Source organism: Pipistrellus hanaki (assembly GCF_964339955.1).
Source record: "Pipistrellus hanaki genome assembly, chromosome: 13".
NCBI classification, from domain to species: Eukaryota; Metazoa; Chordata; class Mammalia; order Chiroptera; family Vespertilionidae; genus Pipistrellus; species Pipistrellus hanaki.
Genome location: NC_140515.1, coordinates 56,600,588 through 56,616,473, shown reverse-complemented (window position 1 = coordinate 56,616,473; position 15,886 = coordinate 56,600,588). Strand labels below are relative to the sequence as shown.

At 46.9% G+C, this 15,886-nt stretch overlaps 1 protein-coding gene across 1 annotated transcript in view; it reads right to left on the bottom strand.

Annotated features, from left to right (window-relative positions):
* The window catches only part of CNTN6 (contactin 6), a 156,782-nt gene that overhangs the window by 87,149 nt on the left and 53,747 nt on the right, over positions 1–15,886 (bottom strand). Inside the window, exon 3 of the mRNA XM_084902268.1 lies at positions 6,483–6,618. Within this exon, the coding sequence (XP_084758394.1) occupies positions 6,483–6,618 (136 nt within the window). The remainder of the gene's footprint in view (positions 1–6,482; positions 6,619–15,886) is intronic.

The following is a 15,886-nucleotide window of genomic DNA, read 5'->3' as shown; positions in this document are numbered from 1 at the left end:
AACGGAGCCCTCACCACGAGAAAGAAAATGATCCGTCAGGGACACAGACCTTCTTACTCCTCGAGCAACTTTTCCAGCAGCGTGGCCATCCCGTTTGCCCGGAGCTGACACCGCGAAATGAAACGTCAGGATGATTTAGGGAGAGACATGTGGACGCATGTGTCACAAACGGCCCAGGAAAGATGGCCGAGATCTCACGGAGCCGGGCGGAGGCTGATAACAACCCGACAGCGGCCTGGTGGCCACGGAACACGCCTGGCCCTGCGGGTCTCTTCCTGGGAGAATCAATCACTCCGAACCAGCTCCCGGGGCTCGGAAATGCCATGCTGGCCTGAGACTGGCACCGCACAGACGTGGCTCAAGAAGTTTTTACTTTGGACAGTCTGCCAGCTTGGTTATCAGTGAGCAATCCTCTAGTCCCGTGGTCGTCAAACAGTGGCTCTCGAGCCACATATGGCTCTTTGGCCCCTTGAGTGCGGCTCTTCCACAAAATACCACGGCCTGAGCCTGGGTGAGTCTATTTTGAAGAAGTTTAAGTTTAAAAAAAATTGGCTCTCCAAAGAAATTTCAATCATTGTCATGTTGATATTTGGCTCTGTGGACGAATGAGTTTGCCAACCACAGCTCTAGTCCGTGAATTGAGTGGGAGGAAGGCCACCATGCTTTATTTTTAAGAACCAGAAGATGCTCTGGAAATGCCCGTAGGTCATTTAAAGAGGAGCGAATGCCCAGTGATTATCTCTAACTTCCCCACCTCGCACCCCCTAAGTTTCGTCATCATGTCCAGGCATGTAGAAGCGTGGATATTGCACAGTTAATGAGATGCATTACAAGGACACGTGTGTGTGTGTGTGTGTATTCATGTAAGAAGCATTTAGGAGCCTAGCCATGGTGGCTCGGTGGTTGAACATTAATCTATAAACCAGAGGGTCGAGGTTTGATTCCTGGTCAGGGCACATTCCCGGATTGTGGGCTTGATCCCCAGTAGGGGGCGTGCAGGAGGCAGACAATCAATGATTCTATCTCATTGCTGATGTTTCTATCTCTCCTTCTCCCTTCCTCTGTGAAATCAATAAAAATAAATTTTAAAAAATCATTTAGGAAAACAGACATGTAAAGATGCTGAGTTTAGACAATAGTCATTTAGAAAAACGAGTGGCTAGTTTTTCCCATGGAATAGAGCCTGTTTACAAGGATTCCTCCGGTCACGCTAAGATCAGACTAAACATGTGAGGGGCTGGGGCGGGGGTGGGGGCGGAGGAGGGGCAGGGAGTGGTGAACTGTAAGAAAGGAATGACATTTTACAAAATTCTTCCCAACAGCACTGACCTTTTTAGGAGCATCCGAAACACCCATTGAGAGAGACGGCCAGCGGCTACCACAGCGAAAGCAATACGGACACAGGTACCTCACCCTCCACCCCAGGAAATCCAGAGTAATAGACCCCACATCAAATCCAACTCTTTCCTTTTAACTTATTGACCCCATTCTGTGCACCTCCACTTCTTTTCACTAGAGAATTTGAGGACAACAGTCTAAAAAGCTGCATTTCCCTTTGCTGAACTTCCTGCCCAATGTGTGTGCTTTCTCTTGTCCTCAATGTCAGGAGAAGCAAGTGTGAGAAGCTTCCTTTCCAAGCGTGTCTCCTGCCCCCACGGCCTCCCCTCCACGGGGTCACACAGCCTCACCGCGGCTCCCCGCCACATCCCGGGCCTGGAGCTCCCTTTCCTTTCCGAGCGAAGCAGACCCGGCCTGGGCTTGCCAGGTCCCCTCCGTTTGGAAATCAATCACGGGAATAAGTGCTGTCATCCTTACATGCTCCTAATTAAGCCCCGTAATTGTTTCTCCACACACATGCAGAGTGCTCGGCGTTGCTGCAGCCAATGAGGCTCTCGCAGTCGCCCCATCATCATTCCCGTCACTCGGAGCCACGATTATTACCCCGGGCACACAGACCAGGGCCGGCCTGGCGTTGGCCGTCCTAATTAATACGTCTGAATCGATGGAGAGAGAAGCGTGTGAACTGATTCGCGTGGTGGTTGTGCACACGTTCCGGATAGGACCGCACACCCGGGAGAATGTTGGTGAGGGAAAGTGCTTTAGATGATTACTTTAAGCATCTAATTAATATCATAGCAATCCCAGGGAACATAATGGATTCAAATTAAAATCTTGACCTTTTGCTGCAAACATTCTTCACTATTGAGACGTTAAGCCCTGAGTCAAGAACAGCATGGTTGGGGCCACGTCTGTCCGCTTTCTGCCATAATGCAAGCATGTGAGTGCGTGTGTTTATAAGTGGGTGGGTGCGCATGTGTGCACACATGTGCATGTGTGTGCATGTGGGGGTTAGGGAGTGTGTATATGTATGGGGGCATGTATGTTTCAGAACTGGGCCTTGCTTTAGAACCGGGGTGGGGAATGTCTGGCCTGCAGGCTGTGTAAGACCTGAGGATTCACTAAGTCTGGCCCTGCTAAAGCATGAGGAGAGAGTTCATTCCATGTTGGACCACATGATCAATTGAAAATGTTGGGCAAGCCGAAACCGGTTTGGCTCAGTGGATAGAGCGTTGCTCTGTGGACTGAAGGGTCCCAGGTTCGATTCCGGTCAGGGGCATGTACGTTGGTTGCGGGCACATCCCCAGTGGGGGGTGTGCAGGAGGCAGCTGGTCGGTGTCTCTCTCTCATCAACGTTTCTAGCTCTCTATCTCTCTCCCTTTCTCTCTGTAAAAATCAATAAAAATATATTTTAAAAAAACGTTGGGCAAATTTTAAAGTGGGTCATTGTGTGTGGCCCGCAGACGGTGTTATGAGTATCCAAACGGCCGTTGGCAGAGAAAGGTTCCCCACCCTGCTTTAGTGCACGGGGTGGAGGGCGCCTTCACAGTGCCTGTTTCTGGGCTCATCCCTGCACCTCTGAAGAGAACTCCGCAAGCTAGGTGGTGAGCAGCCTCGCGGGGTCGGGCCACATGCCCTCCTAGTACGTTCCATAGCATTGCCTTGTGGGGAGACCCTCTGGTCTAGGTCAGTGGTCGGCAAACTCATTATCCACAGACCCAAATATCAACAGCACGATCGAAATTTCTTTTGAGAGCCACATTTTTAAAACTTAAACTATTTAGGTAGGTACATTGTTATTGACTTAATTAGGGCACTCCCAAGCTGGCCTTTGCTAAAAACTCAAGGGGCCAAAGAGCCACATGTGGCTTGGGAGCTGCAGTTTGCCGACCACTGGTCTAGTGTATCGTAAGACAAGTCCTCAAATTTCCACAGAACTCATCTCCATCACTTCTGAATGCACACAGCAACTTCCTTCCTGTTTCATGGGGGTCATGGAGGGGGTGACTGAGAAGGAGAGAAGCCGAGGGAGCACTGGTGTGGTTTACTCCAAATCTGGGCCCCTGGGGACCCAGGAGTGCCTCTCTGACCGGGGGTGAGGGGTTGGGGGCATAGGCGGAGCTGGAGAGGGTGAGCAGGCCTAGAGCAGATGGGGCACACATCCTCGGTGACCTTCACAGACCTGTCTCTGATGCCAGTAAATGTGGCCCATGTAGCAACTTCTTACGTGTCAACTCACTTTTCCAAGTAAAACGCGTCCTCTGAGCCAGGACTAAGCTTACTGCGCTCAGGGATCCTCGACTTTCTAGGGATAAGCCATCCCACCCACGTGCCATCTTTGGGGACCTTGTGCTCCTTCCCTTTGCAAAGCTCCCTGGTTAGACTTTGTTACAAAATAGAAGGATCTTTCCATGGGAAGGCTTCTGTCCCAACTTGCCCTACATGTCTATGTCGTCTTGCTTTCCCAGGATCTCATTTGTAACGGTTCTTTACTCTGTTTGAAGTGACACCAGATAAGTTGCTTTTTAAAAAAAATATTTTTTATTGATTTTTTTACAGAGAGGAAGGGAGAGGGATAGGGAGTTAGAAACATCAAAGAGAGAGAAACATAGATCAGCTGCTCCTGCACAGCCCCCACTGGGGATGTGTCTGTAACTAAGGTACATGCCCTTGACCGGAATCAAACCTGGGACCCTTCAGTCCGCAGGCTGATGCTCTATCCACTGAGCCAAAAACAGTTAGGGCTAGAAAAGTTGCTTTTATACTTAGTTCCAAAATTCTGCTCTAAATATTGCTTTTTCCCTCATGAGATTTAATTTGCTAAAGGGAATTTACTAAAGGAATAAAATGAAATATCCACACAGCTCAAAATCAGCTCAGTAAGGAAGCTGATGCCAGGAGACAGGAACGATACTTCCAAGATCACGCGAGGGCACACACAGGGTGACAGAGTGGGGACTAGCGTCACGGCCCTTCTTCACTCCAAATCAACAGCTCTTTCATATGGCTTCGCACTATATCCGCATGACCTCAGATCATGTGAGGCCCTGAACCCCAAAGATTTTTCTCCATCTCACACACACAACCTAAGACGAAGGTGGTTACAGTGAGTTTGTTGCTATAAATTTACGTTAGAAAGGGTCATATTGAAACAACTTCGCATGTTGTTGCTAACAGGCATGATCTGAGACAACCTCTGCCCGCTGCTTTATTATCAAGGAATTTGGGTCTGAGTCTGAGATGTCAGCACTCCGGACCCATTCTTTCCTACCTCCTTTCAAAGCCTCTTGCCTACTAGTGGTTTATGCTATAATATTAGAGATGGGCTCACCAGATCATGCGATGGAACCAAATTGCCTTTTAGCCTCCTAAGTTACAAGTATCTTAGCAACAGAAGCCATTTAACAGCCCTGGGATTTGTAGTCTCCTCATTCTGTATATGTTTTTATAGACAAAACTAATGGGTGAATTACCTGGAGGACCATTGTTTTATATTTTTTTCTGCCTCTTGTAAATCCATAGATATCTTATGTAAGTACCTGATTGATTGGTGGATAGGCTGCTTCTTGTACTTAGCCAATAAGGACTCATAGGGACTCATAGATTCTTTTCCTTCTTCAGCAAGCTCTACCAACTCTTATGAGCAATCAAAGCCCTCAAAAATAAAATTACAACTTTAAGTATCAGGTGAAATGAAAAATGTGTGAGTCAGCTATGTATAATTTAACCACACGTTAAATTAAATAAGACAGCTCATTATTAAAAAAAAAAAAATCAACCAACAATACAAAATCCGTTTGTTAAGGGAGTGATTTTTCATCGACAGCTGGGCTCTTTGGTGTGAGGTGTACGGACATGCAGTCTGGCTCAGTGTATGAGAGTTACACGAGAAGACATCACCTTTCAGCTCTTTGGTTGTTGGGGGGAAACAAAAGATGCAGAAATTTGCTCAAAAAATACAAGTGATAGTTGTCTTTCTTTAGCTCTGTGCAGTGGAGTCATTAGTCATAATTAATCTACATAATTTTAAGATCAAAGTATAATAGTTATACATGTAAATATGGCATTTTTAATGCAACATCAAAAGTAGGCAAAACCAGTTTATTTTGCCTAATGGGCTGAAATTGTTACTTTCTGTGTGTTTATTCAACTTCCCCAATAAAAATTACGATTTTTGAAAAATGCTTTTCAAACCCCATGTTACAAGAGTCATACTAATATTTATTCTGTCTTTTCCTATATCCACTCTGCATATGCAATTCTCACCAACCAAATACCATTATTATTTACACTAGCATACTAGATCCGTGCATATACTTGAAAATGTGCACATTCCATCCACAATGAGGACCACATTCTGCCTTCCCTGCAACCTTGTAAGAACAGAATCATCCCTGACCCCTCCTCCCTATTGCTCACAGGTCATATGTGGGAGAGCACAATTCTCTCTCGTCTTTGCCCACAATAAAAGCACTGTGCTGCTGTCTTTCAGACATTTTCTAAAATCAATGCTTTTGGGTTGATGGGGCCCAGCAGTGGGGTCACAGGAATTTCTCAGATACAAGGAAGCTTCCATCTTGAGTAACTGCTTTTAGGGGACCTTTACCGTCTTCGTCACCATTGTGTGGGGGGAAAGGGAGGCGGGAGCCTCACCCTGGGAGGGGAGCACAGAACGGGTCAGCTCCATCGTCTTTCCAAGCTAGGACACATCTCTTCCTCTCCTTCCTACCTTTTCCTTTCATCCTCCTCTTTATTTCTGTCCAGTGTGTCCTCCTTCCCTCCCTCTTTGCTTCCTTTCTTCTTTACTTTCTTTACTTCCTCCCTCCCTTCTCTTTCTTTTCCCCATTTTTTCTTTCAGATCTAACCTCAACGTGACACTTTGTGGCAACGATGTCAAGAATAACTCTTCTCAGCAAATTTGATCAATAAACACAGTCCTAGTAGTGGCTGCCCGTGCGGGGAGGGTGCTTGCTGCCTGGAGAGGGGGAAACTTAGGGAACTAACGTGTCATCTCGGGGCAGTGGGCACACAGTGGGACACTGAGTCCCTCACAGCAAACGGGGGTGCTCTGAGCACGTGATTACGGGTATGTTTTACCGCAAAGACAAAGGAAACTGGCCTGGTGCCAAGAGGCAGGACCCTACCTGTAACGGGGTGGAGGGTAGCCGGTTGCAGCACAGCTCAGGGTGACTTCTGACTGTGACGAGGCCAATGGGAAAGTGACGTCCTGCGGCTCCTGCGTGAAGACCGGGCGGCTGGACGGCCCGGCACCCCGGTCACCTGGAGAAGGAAGGATCACGCCAGGTGAGAAACCACAGCTCTCAGTGAGGCCCCAGGCCCGGGGGATGTCAGGTCAACACACACTTAAAGGGCGCGCACTTTGGAACAGTCTCAGACACACAGAGAGCACCGGGAGGAGAGTGCAGAGGGATGTCTTGAGCCATCTGGAGTACTTTTGCAAACTGGTGTCCATCCTCCCAAACAAATCAGCTTGCATGTCCTACAAGGGTGGTCTTGTGCATAACCAACACAAGCCACCAAATCGGCAGCTAATGCCCACCCAGCACCAGCATCTGGACTTCAAGTCCCAGGTCACCACTTTCCCGAAGGAAACCCTTCAAGCCAATAGATCCCCAGCACCACCATTTCTACTCAATGAACGGACGTGGAAAACAGGGCATGTGGAGGGCAGACAAGTACCATCCCGGAGGAAAATCAGCTCAAGGAATCCTAAGAATTTCTCTCAGTTGGTTCGTGCTATAGACATAAAAAGGTGTCTTGTTGTTTTTTAAAGAAAAGAAAAAAAAAAACAAGAAGAAAAAATAATTTAATATCAACATAAAAAACAAACAAACAGTAGAATCAGATAAATTAGGAGGTTGCAAATGTAAGGGGACAAATTGCAACCGCATCTTTAAAAATCTAATAAATCAATTAGGATAGGCAAGAAATGAAATAAACAACTACTGAACATCAAATTACTGACATAAAAGGGTAATTTGAAATAATTATAATGAATGCAATTGAAAAGCACAGATAATAAAGCAAATGAAGGAAAGGCAATGAATGAAAAAGGCATAAGATGACTCAGCATGACAATCCTTGGTGTCACTGAGCTGGAAGGGTCCCTGTGAGTGGATGGAACACACCCTTCAGGGCCCTCAGAGAGACATCTGCTGGCTGACTGACGGCCCTCAAGCCAAGAAACACTTTGGAGACCAGACTGCAACAGCAAGTCATCTGAACGACTGAAGCCCGGCTGGTAGCTCAATGGTTGAGTGTCGACCTATGAACCAGGAAGTCACCGTTCGATTCCCGGTCAGGGCACATGCCTGGGTTGTGGGCTTGATCCCCAGTGTGGGGTGTGCAGAGAGCATCTGATCAATAATTCTCTTTCATCATTGATGTTTCTATCTCTCTCTCCCTTCCTCTCTGAAATCAGTAAAAAATATATTTTAAAAAAATAAAAGACTGAGGAAATGAGATTACCAGCTGATTTACTAACAGGAGCATCCTGACCAGGAGACAGTGAAGAGGAGTCCATGGTACTCTGAGTGAAAGGGTCACGTGGCTGTCACCTCCCACCCAGATGCCTTTTAAATGGAATGACAGTCAACGTTCATCCCACAGAAAAGGAAACTCTCAGGGGATGTGACCTGAATGTCTGTCCTGGGAGGAATGACCTAACACTGACATCCACCAGTTAGGCTCTCAGGCCTCAAGAATGAAAGAAAAACAGAAGGCACACACACTGCATCTAAAGAGAAAATGAACACATGTTCGTTTTAGTGGTGGGACAGGGTACAAATGCTGTGAACTTGGAAAACATGAAACCATCAACATAAATACAAAAATGAGGAGCGGCTATGGGAATATAGTGAGAACTGTGAGTGCCAGTATTACCTTTCACAGCCCATAGATAATTATATACATTTACATTTACATTTACATATAATGTACATATACATTAAAAGCATAAGCCCGATGCACAAAATTCACCCAAGAGTAGGCCTTCCTGGCTTCCTTCACAGCCCCAGCTTCATGTGGAAGGTTGTCTGGAAGAACGTCCACCCTAATTAGCATATTACACTTTTATTATTATAGATGTAATTTTTAAAGCATAAGCACGCTGACCTCTTAGTGTTACTTAGTGAATTCTTTATAAAAACTAAGGGGAATCTTTTAGAAAAAAAATTTTTTGGTCTTAAATCATTTATTCAAAGTTCAAAATTATCTTCATTTTCACTTATTTCAACTTAAAATTTAATTGCAATATTAAAAGTAGCATCTATGGCATGATCCCATTTAAATGAAAGTATTCTTCTCTGTCTATGCATTAATCTGTCTACATGTTAATCTACCTCCTATATATATATGCACAGAAAGATGGCTGCAATATTAGCTAATTTTAATAATTTTATGATGAAAAATCATTAAATTTGGGTAATTTTTTTTGCATAGCTTTCCATAGTTTGAATGAAAAGTTAACACACATTGTCCTATCCTATATAATAAAAGCCTAATATGCTAAGTGACTGGTCATACAGTCCTCCGTTCAAACAATCAAAGCATAGTATGCTAATTATATGGTAAGGCCACTCCACCACTCACTATGGTGTACACTGACCACCAGGGGGCAGATGCATGGACTGGCAGGTTAGCTTGCTGCTGGGGTCTGGCTGATCAGAACTGAGCAAGATGGGCTGGACACACCCTGGAGCCTACTACCTCCATATAGTCCCTCCCTGGCTGGCCGGCCAAACTCCTGTGTCCTTCCCCAGCCCCGATCATGCACTAGTGGGGTTCCTCGGCCTTACCTGTGCCCTCTGGCAATTTGGGACCCCTTGGGCAATGTCAGAGAGCAGATTTCGGCCTGATCCTGCAGGCCAGGCCAAGGTACCCCACTGGTGCATGAATTTGTGCACCAGGCCTCTACTGTTAAACAAAATAACTATTTTTTTTTTTAATTATGGAAAGAAATTAGAAGCAAATATGTTGATATGGTAATCTAATTTTTGTCAGCCTGAATGGCTTGTCTGTTCTTTTTTGCACATTGGCTACAGCTTTAAAATTTCCAATTATGCTTCTCCTCCCAGAAAAGAAATCCTGGATGAAGTCATGTGTATTAAGTACAGAGCACAGTGCCCTGCACACGACAAGCACTCCACAGAGGTTCATTCATTTCCTTTCCTTCCCTCCCAGCACAGGAAGCGCTTGCAGACTCCGTGTCCTCCAAGTCGGGAGTGGGACCGGACTGAGTGATGTCTTATATTTGGGAGGTGATTTGTGGTTTTCAAAGGACATTACAAGCACCAATTAAGAGATGAAATCCCTGCGGTCCCCTTGGTGAGACACACATTTCCAATCTCATTTAATTGATGAATTTAAGGCTAATAGAATCGGGCATTCTCTAATTCACTGGCTCATTTGGGAAGACTCAATAGCTTGGTGGTGGTGAGGTATGACCTGTTGGTATCTTATTTATTTCTGGATATTTTTAAGATATATTTTTATTGATTCCAGAGAGGAAGGAAGAGGGATAGGAGATAGAAACATCAATGCTTAGAGAGAATCATGGATTGGCTGCCTCCTGCAGGTCCCCTACTGGAGATCAAGCCCACAACCTGGGCATATGCTCTGACCAGGAACTGAACTGTGACCTTCTGGTTCATAGGTCAAAGCTCATCTCCTGAACCATGCCAGCTAGGCAATTCCTGGATGTTTGTGGTTATCAACACCTTAAAGCTTGATTCAGAGCAGTGGAAAGTCTAGCTTGTCAGTTCATTGTCAGGTCTCTTGTGGTGAACTGTGAGATGATTCTCAGGCTGGAATGGAGTTAGTAAAGCATCGCAGGATTGCCTGGCTTTGTCTACACTGTCAGCAAGCATGGGAAACATCGGTTTTCTGGACCAGCAAGCTGTGACTGTATGGCTGACCTGACTCAAACTGAGGGAGGTCAGTGTTTACTCCAGGTTGTACTGTGGGTGGTGTCCCTGCCGGTCCTCGGTCCACAGCCAGGTTTGGGTCCAGGGATGCTCCCTCCGCAGCGTACCCCAGAGCCCTGCCTCTCCCGCTGGCTGTGTCTTGTAAGGCTGGCCTCTGCCTGTTTCAGGACCACCTGCTATAGCTATCCAAGCCCCAGGCTGAGGTCAAGATGCCTGCCCTGCAATTAGGTTCTAGCGAGATAATCAATCTCCTCTCTCTTTCCAATTTCCCTTTGTCTTCCCAGCAAGTTAAAAAAAAAAAATTAAATCCCTCAGGGAGATACCATCTAATTTCCAGGGAAGGAAAAGTAGTTTCAGGGATGCCCAGTGTGTTCCTGCAGAATTAGAGGCAGACCGGAGTCTTACATTTTCTGATATGAGGGTATTTATGAAAAACAAGTAAATAGATTTAAAGCTATTCCTTTACTATTTTTAAAAATATGTTTTTTATTGATTTCACAGGGAAAAGGAGAGGGAAAGGGAGATAGATCAAAATGAAAGAGAGCCCTAACCGGTTTGGCTCAGTGGATAGAGTGTTGGCCTGTAGACTGAAAGGACCCAGGTTTGATTCCGGTCAAGGGCATGTACCTTGGTTGTGGGCACATCCCTGGTAGGAAGTGTGCAGGAGGCAACTAATCAATGTTTCTCTCTTATCAATGTTTCTAATTCTCTATCCCCCGCCCTTTCTCTATGTAAAAAAAAATCAATAAAATATATTTTAAAATAAAATAATAATAAAAATGAAAGAGAAATCATTGATTGGTTGCCTCCTGCATGCCCCACACTGGGGACGAGCCTGCAAGCCGGGCTTGTGCTCTAACTGGTAATCAAACCGTGACCTCCTGGTTCATAGGTTGACTCTCAAACACTGCACCATGCTGGCCGGGCAAGCTCTCTTTTTTATAAGTATATTTTTACTGATTTCAGAGAGGAAGGGAGAGGGAGAGAGTGATAGAAACATCCATGATGAGAGAGAATCATTCATCAGCTGCCTCCTGCACCCTCTCCCCCAGGCTCTCTTAATTGAGCCCATAACCCAGGCATGTGCCCTCACAGGGAATTGAATTGTGATCTCCGGGTTCCTAGGTCCATGTTCAGCCACTGAGACACTCTAACCAGGACACGCTCTGTATCACCACGTGACCTTCCCTCCATGAGCACATGTTTCTCTCCTTTACCATGTGGTGGGTGTGCGTGTATGCCCGCCTTGGTGTATGTGTGTGGGTGAGCTGGACTTGCCTCAGGAAGTGTTGTAAATGCTGCTTTTTTTGGTTTTAATTTTAGGAGCTTTTCAGTTTTCGTGAACTGTAATTGACTGGGATATAAAACGTCCACCCCGCACAACCTCTCACCGAGAGTGGCTGGACCAGTTCAAGCAGCGGCCCCCCAGCCAATCTCCACGGCTGATTAGCAAGGCCCGGGGCTGTGCTGGGGACTGCGGGCGCCTCCATCCCTCTCGCAGCCAGAAATGGATGAGGTTGGAGAGACAATGGTCCAATTAACTGGGAGCTGCCTCAGCATCCTTAATGACCAGCCAGGGATGAATCGGGGAGCGGGACCTGCTCTTCCCGCGGCTGATGGATGCTGCTGCCGTTCACGTCCATGGTCAATGGCTCTGACGTGACTCATAGCCAATTATGCTTCTAACCCAAAACCGCCGGTGGGGAGAGTCTGGGAGGCAGATGGGGGCGGCGAAGTGGGGGTCTGAATAACCTCTGTCTCCAAGACAATGCTTTTGTCTCCTTGGAGCCGCAGAGAATCTGGCAGATGAAACAACGGGGAAAGTCGAGTAATGAAGCTAATGATCTCAGCATGTGGCCTGATTTCATCAGTGTCCTATGGATTTCTCTCCCTGGGCCCTCAGGCCTCCACGGACCTATGGGAAAGGCCTGCCTGGGCTGCCGGGAAGGTTGGTGGATGTTCTTTGTTTGGGGCTATTTTTGTTTCCTTCTGGATCCCCAAGACCTGCAATAGTGCGTGTGGTAACCCCTCCATTCATATTTAAGGAACAAATAAATGAATGACAGTATAGATCAGATTCATCCCTGGCTGGTGAATTTGTTCTGTGTCATGCAGTATCCCTGTCTCTAGGGACTGGTACCTAGAATCACTCAAAGATAGTTGCTGATGATCAGAAACAGGGCTGTGCTGAGGATAAACGCACATGACTCATGCAAAGCCCTTAGACCTGGGACATGGCTAGCGCGCAGTAAACATCCATTTAGAAAACAAACAGTTAAGACACCAATAGGTTAAACTCTTTATACTCAATGAAGAGTTTGTTTGATTTTTTTTTTTTTGCTTGTTTGTGGTTTTTTTAGTATATTTTTATTGGTTTCAGAGAGGAAGGGAGAGAGATAGAGACATCAATGATGAGAGAGACGGGGGGAATGGGCCCTGGACTGGTTGGTTTGCCTGTGAAAGACACGCAGTGAGTCCTCTCCTGACCCTGGGAACTGGCTGCCCTGGAGGGTCAGTCTCTCCAAGGTCAGCCAGGTCCCGGATGGCAAAGCATCAGACATACAGGGCATAAGAAGGTGGGATCAGCCCTAGCTGGTTCGGCTCAGTGGATAGAGCATCAGCCTGGGGACTGAAGGGTCCGAGTTCGATTCTGGTCAAGGGCATGTGCCTTGGTTGCTGGCACATACCCGGTGGGGTGTATGTGTGGGAGGCAGCTGATCGATGCTTCTCTCTCATCGATGTTTCTAGCTCTCTATCCCTCTCCCTTCCTCTCTGTAAAAAATCAATAAAATATATATTTAAAAAAAAAAAGAAAGAAAGAAAAGAAAGTGGATCGATGCAGGAATCCACTCGGTCAGGCAGCAGGACGCAGGGAGGGGGGCACATGTTTCCCGTGGGTCACTCCACCCCCAATGAGGGTCAGTGGGTGGTGAAAACAAGGACTTGTTGTGCCTCAAGCACAGATGTGCATGTTCCACAAACAGATGCTCGGATGGACGGGGTGTTAACCCTTCATGGGCAGGAGCCAAGCAGGCTCCTTTCGGAGGGGATAATGGGGAAATGCAGGCTGAGAATGACAGTGTCCTGGATAAAGCATGTGAGGAACCTGGGAACTGCTAAGAAAAGCTGTTGGAAGCAGCCCATTGTCCTCACTAGCAGAGAGGTGTGGACAGGGAACCAGCCAGAAGGCTGGTCAACCTTGAAGCTCTGAAAGGTCAGAACCAACCACCCACTGTCTAGTTGAGACAATGGGAGCTGAAGCAGCAACCACCTTTTAGTTTTATGTAACCCTTTGCTGATGGGCTGTCCTGGAGCTATTAACGGAATTGCCTGCCCCAGGGCTGTGGGTGGATCCCAAACCTGAGTAAAAGGGATCACAAGGCCAGAGCAAGGCGGAGTTCTTCCCCTTGAGTTGGGCTCCCGCCTGGCTCCCAATTCCCAAATTTACACTTTCTTGTCTAGTCTCTCTCATTTGTGTGCGGCCTCCTCTAGAGCCCAAACCCTGAACCTGAACCTGAACCCTGAACCACGCAGGACATGGGGGCGGGGGACACTCGCATCTGGCAGCCCAACATGGGGCACTCACAAAAAGCAATCACTAAAATAAAAACAATATCTAAAAACAACCATCTCCATAATGACATAGTCAGTGCATAAGTACAAGCTAATAGGAGGTCCCCCAAAACACGTGTGCACCCTGGAACAGCTGGTAGCTCACGGGTGCTTCTTTCTTTCCAGCCAGACTGCGCTTTGAACAAAGGAAATTCATCTTCAAATGCCACACACATTTGCTTAACAGGGGCTCCTCCATCAAGACCTGGCCCATTCGGTGCTGAGAGAGCCCAGACCCTCACTCCACAGAGAGGCAGATGCCGAGTGTGGTGCCCGCATGCCCGGATGCTGCCTGGGCACCCCCACTCCTATGAGAGGTGTCCCTCCTTCCCAAAGTCACCAGCAGACTTAGAAGATGCCTCACAAAGTGCGGATTCCCACCTTCAAACAGCCTGGGGGGTCAGGGGTGCTTGCCCAGGTCGGCTGATCTTAAATGGCCTCTGCAGTGTTCCTGGGTTAACCATTCTTTCCTTTGTCACACTCGCTGCTGAGCTGAGGGGAGGAGCCGGCGATGGGCACGCCCTGGCCGGAGCCCAGGTAGGCAGAATGGTTAGCATGGAGCTTCTGTAGGAGGACACATGTTTTTGAGGCATTCCCTTATTTTTATTTTTATTTTTTAATTGAAAAAGGACATGAGAAACCTCGCAGGGCGATGAGAATGTTTATGTCTTGCTCTGAGTGGTGGCGTCCTGCTGAGTACAGTCATTCAAACTCATTGAACGGAATGCTCACAATCACTGTGTTTTACCGAATGTTAATTCTGCGTTGACTTTCTGACATGAGTGCCATGGGAAGGCCGAATGATGCTTTCAGCCTGGGGATGGATGGAGCACCGGCTGTACGTGTATCTAACAGGGGAAGCCCCTGGAATATCACGTTGAACCATGGAGCTCTTGAGAAGAACATGGGGGCCCAAAGAGGAAATTGACTTCACGAATATGATCCGAAAGAAGAGAAATACCAGAGAAATACTCATCACACGTGAACAGCTTCTTGCATGAGCTCTGCAGGCTTCCTCTCGTGCAATGGCTCGCCCCACCCTGCGAAGAAGGCACCACAGAGACTCCACTTTTCCTTGCTCAGCACAGTGAGTGTGGACAGCGTAAGTGACAGCAAATGGTAGCGCCGAGCCTGGAGCTCTATTTCTGACACCAAAGTCTGTATTTTTATTACAGTGCAGTTGACATACGACGTGCATTATTGTTAGGCGTCATCACAGTGGCGGACACCTACCCACCTTGGGATGTGACCGTGGTGACAAGCCACGCGCCCATCTGTCACGGAGCAGAGTTATTGCAACGTGATTGCCTCTGTTCCCCAGGCCGTGTGTGACATCTGTGACATTTATGTTATGACTGTAAGTGTGTATCTCCTCATCTTCTTCGCCTTTTCAGTGTCCCCTCAGCTGCAGGTGAAAAGCAGGGGTCTGTTCTCTGTATCGATGAGTCTGTTTCTGTTTTGTTATTTTGTTCTTTAGATTCCACATATAAGTGAAAAAATACATTATTTCTCGCTCTATGTCTAACTTATTTCACTAAGCATAATACCCTCACGCATGTTGTCACCACTGTTAGGCTCTCCATTTTCGTGGCTGAGTAATATTCCACTGTGCAACTATACCGCTTCTTCATCTGTTAGTCTCTTGATGGGCAATTGGGTTCCTTTCATAGCTCGGCTATTGTAAGTAATGCCAGGGTAGAGGTGCATGCATATTTTTAAATAAGCGTTTCTGATTTTTTTAGATAGATACCTGCAAATGGAATGGCTGAGTTGTAGGGTATTCTATTTTTAAGTTTTTGAGGCGCCTCCATACTGTTTTGTTGTGAACTGGGCTGGGGGGGGGGAGGGTTACTTGATGGTGAAGGTGGTGGCCTGTTTCCTGTTCTGTTGGTTTGGCAGGTGCCATTACTCAGTCACAGAGTTCTTTCCCAGTGAGTTCAGTGGTCCCTCAATGGTTTCCCCTGCAGCTGGTATCAGTACCCTACCATTAG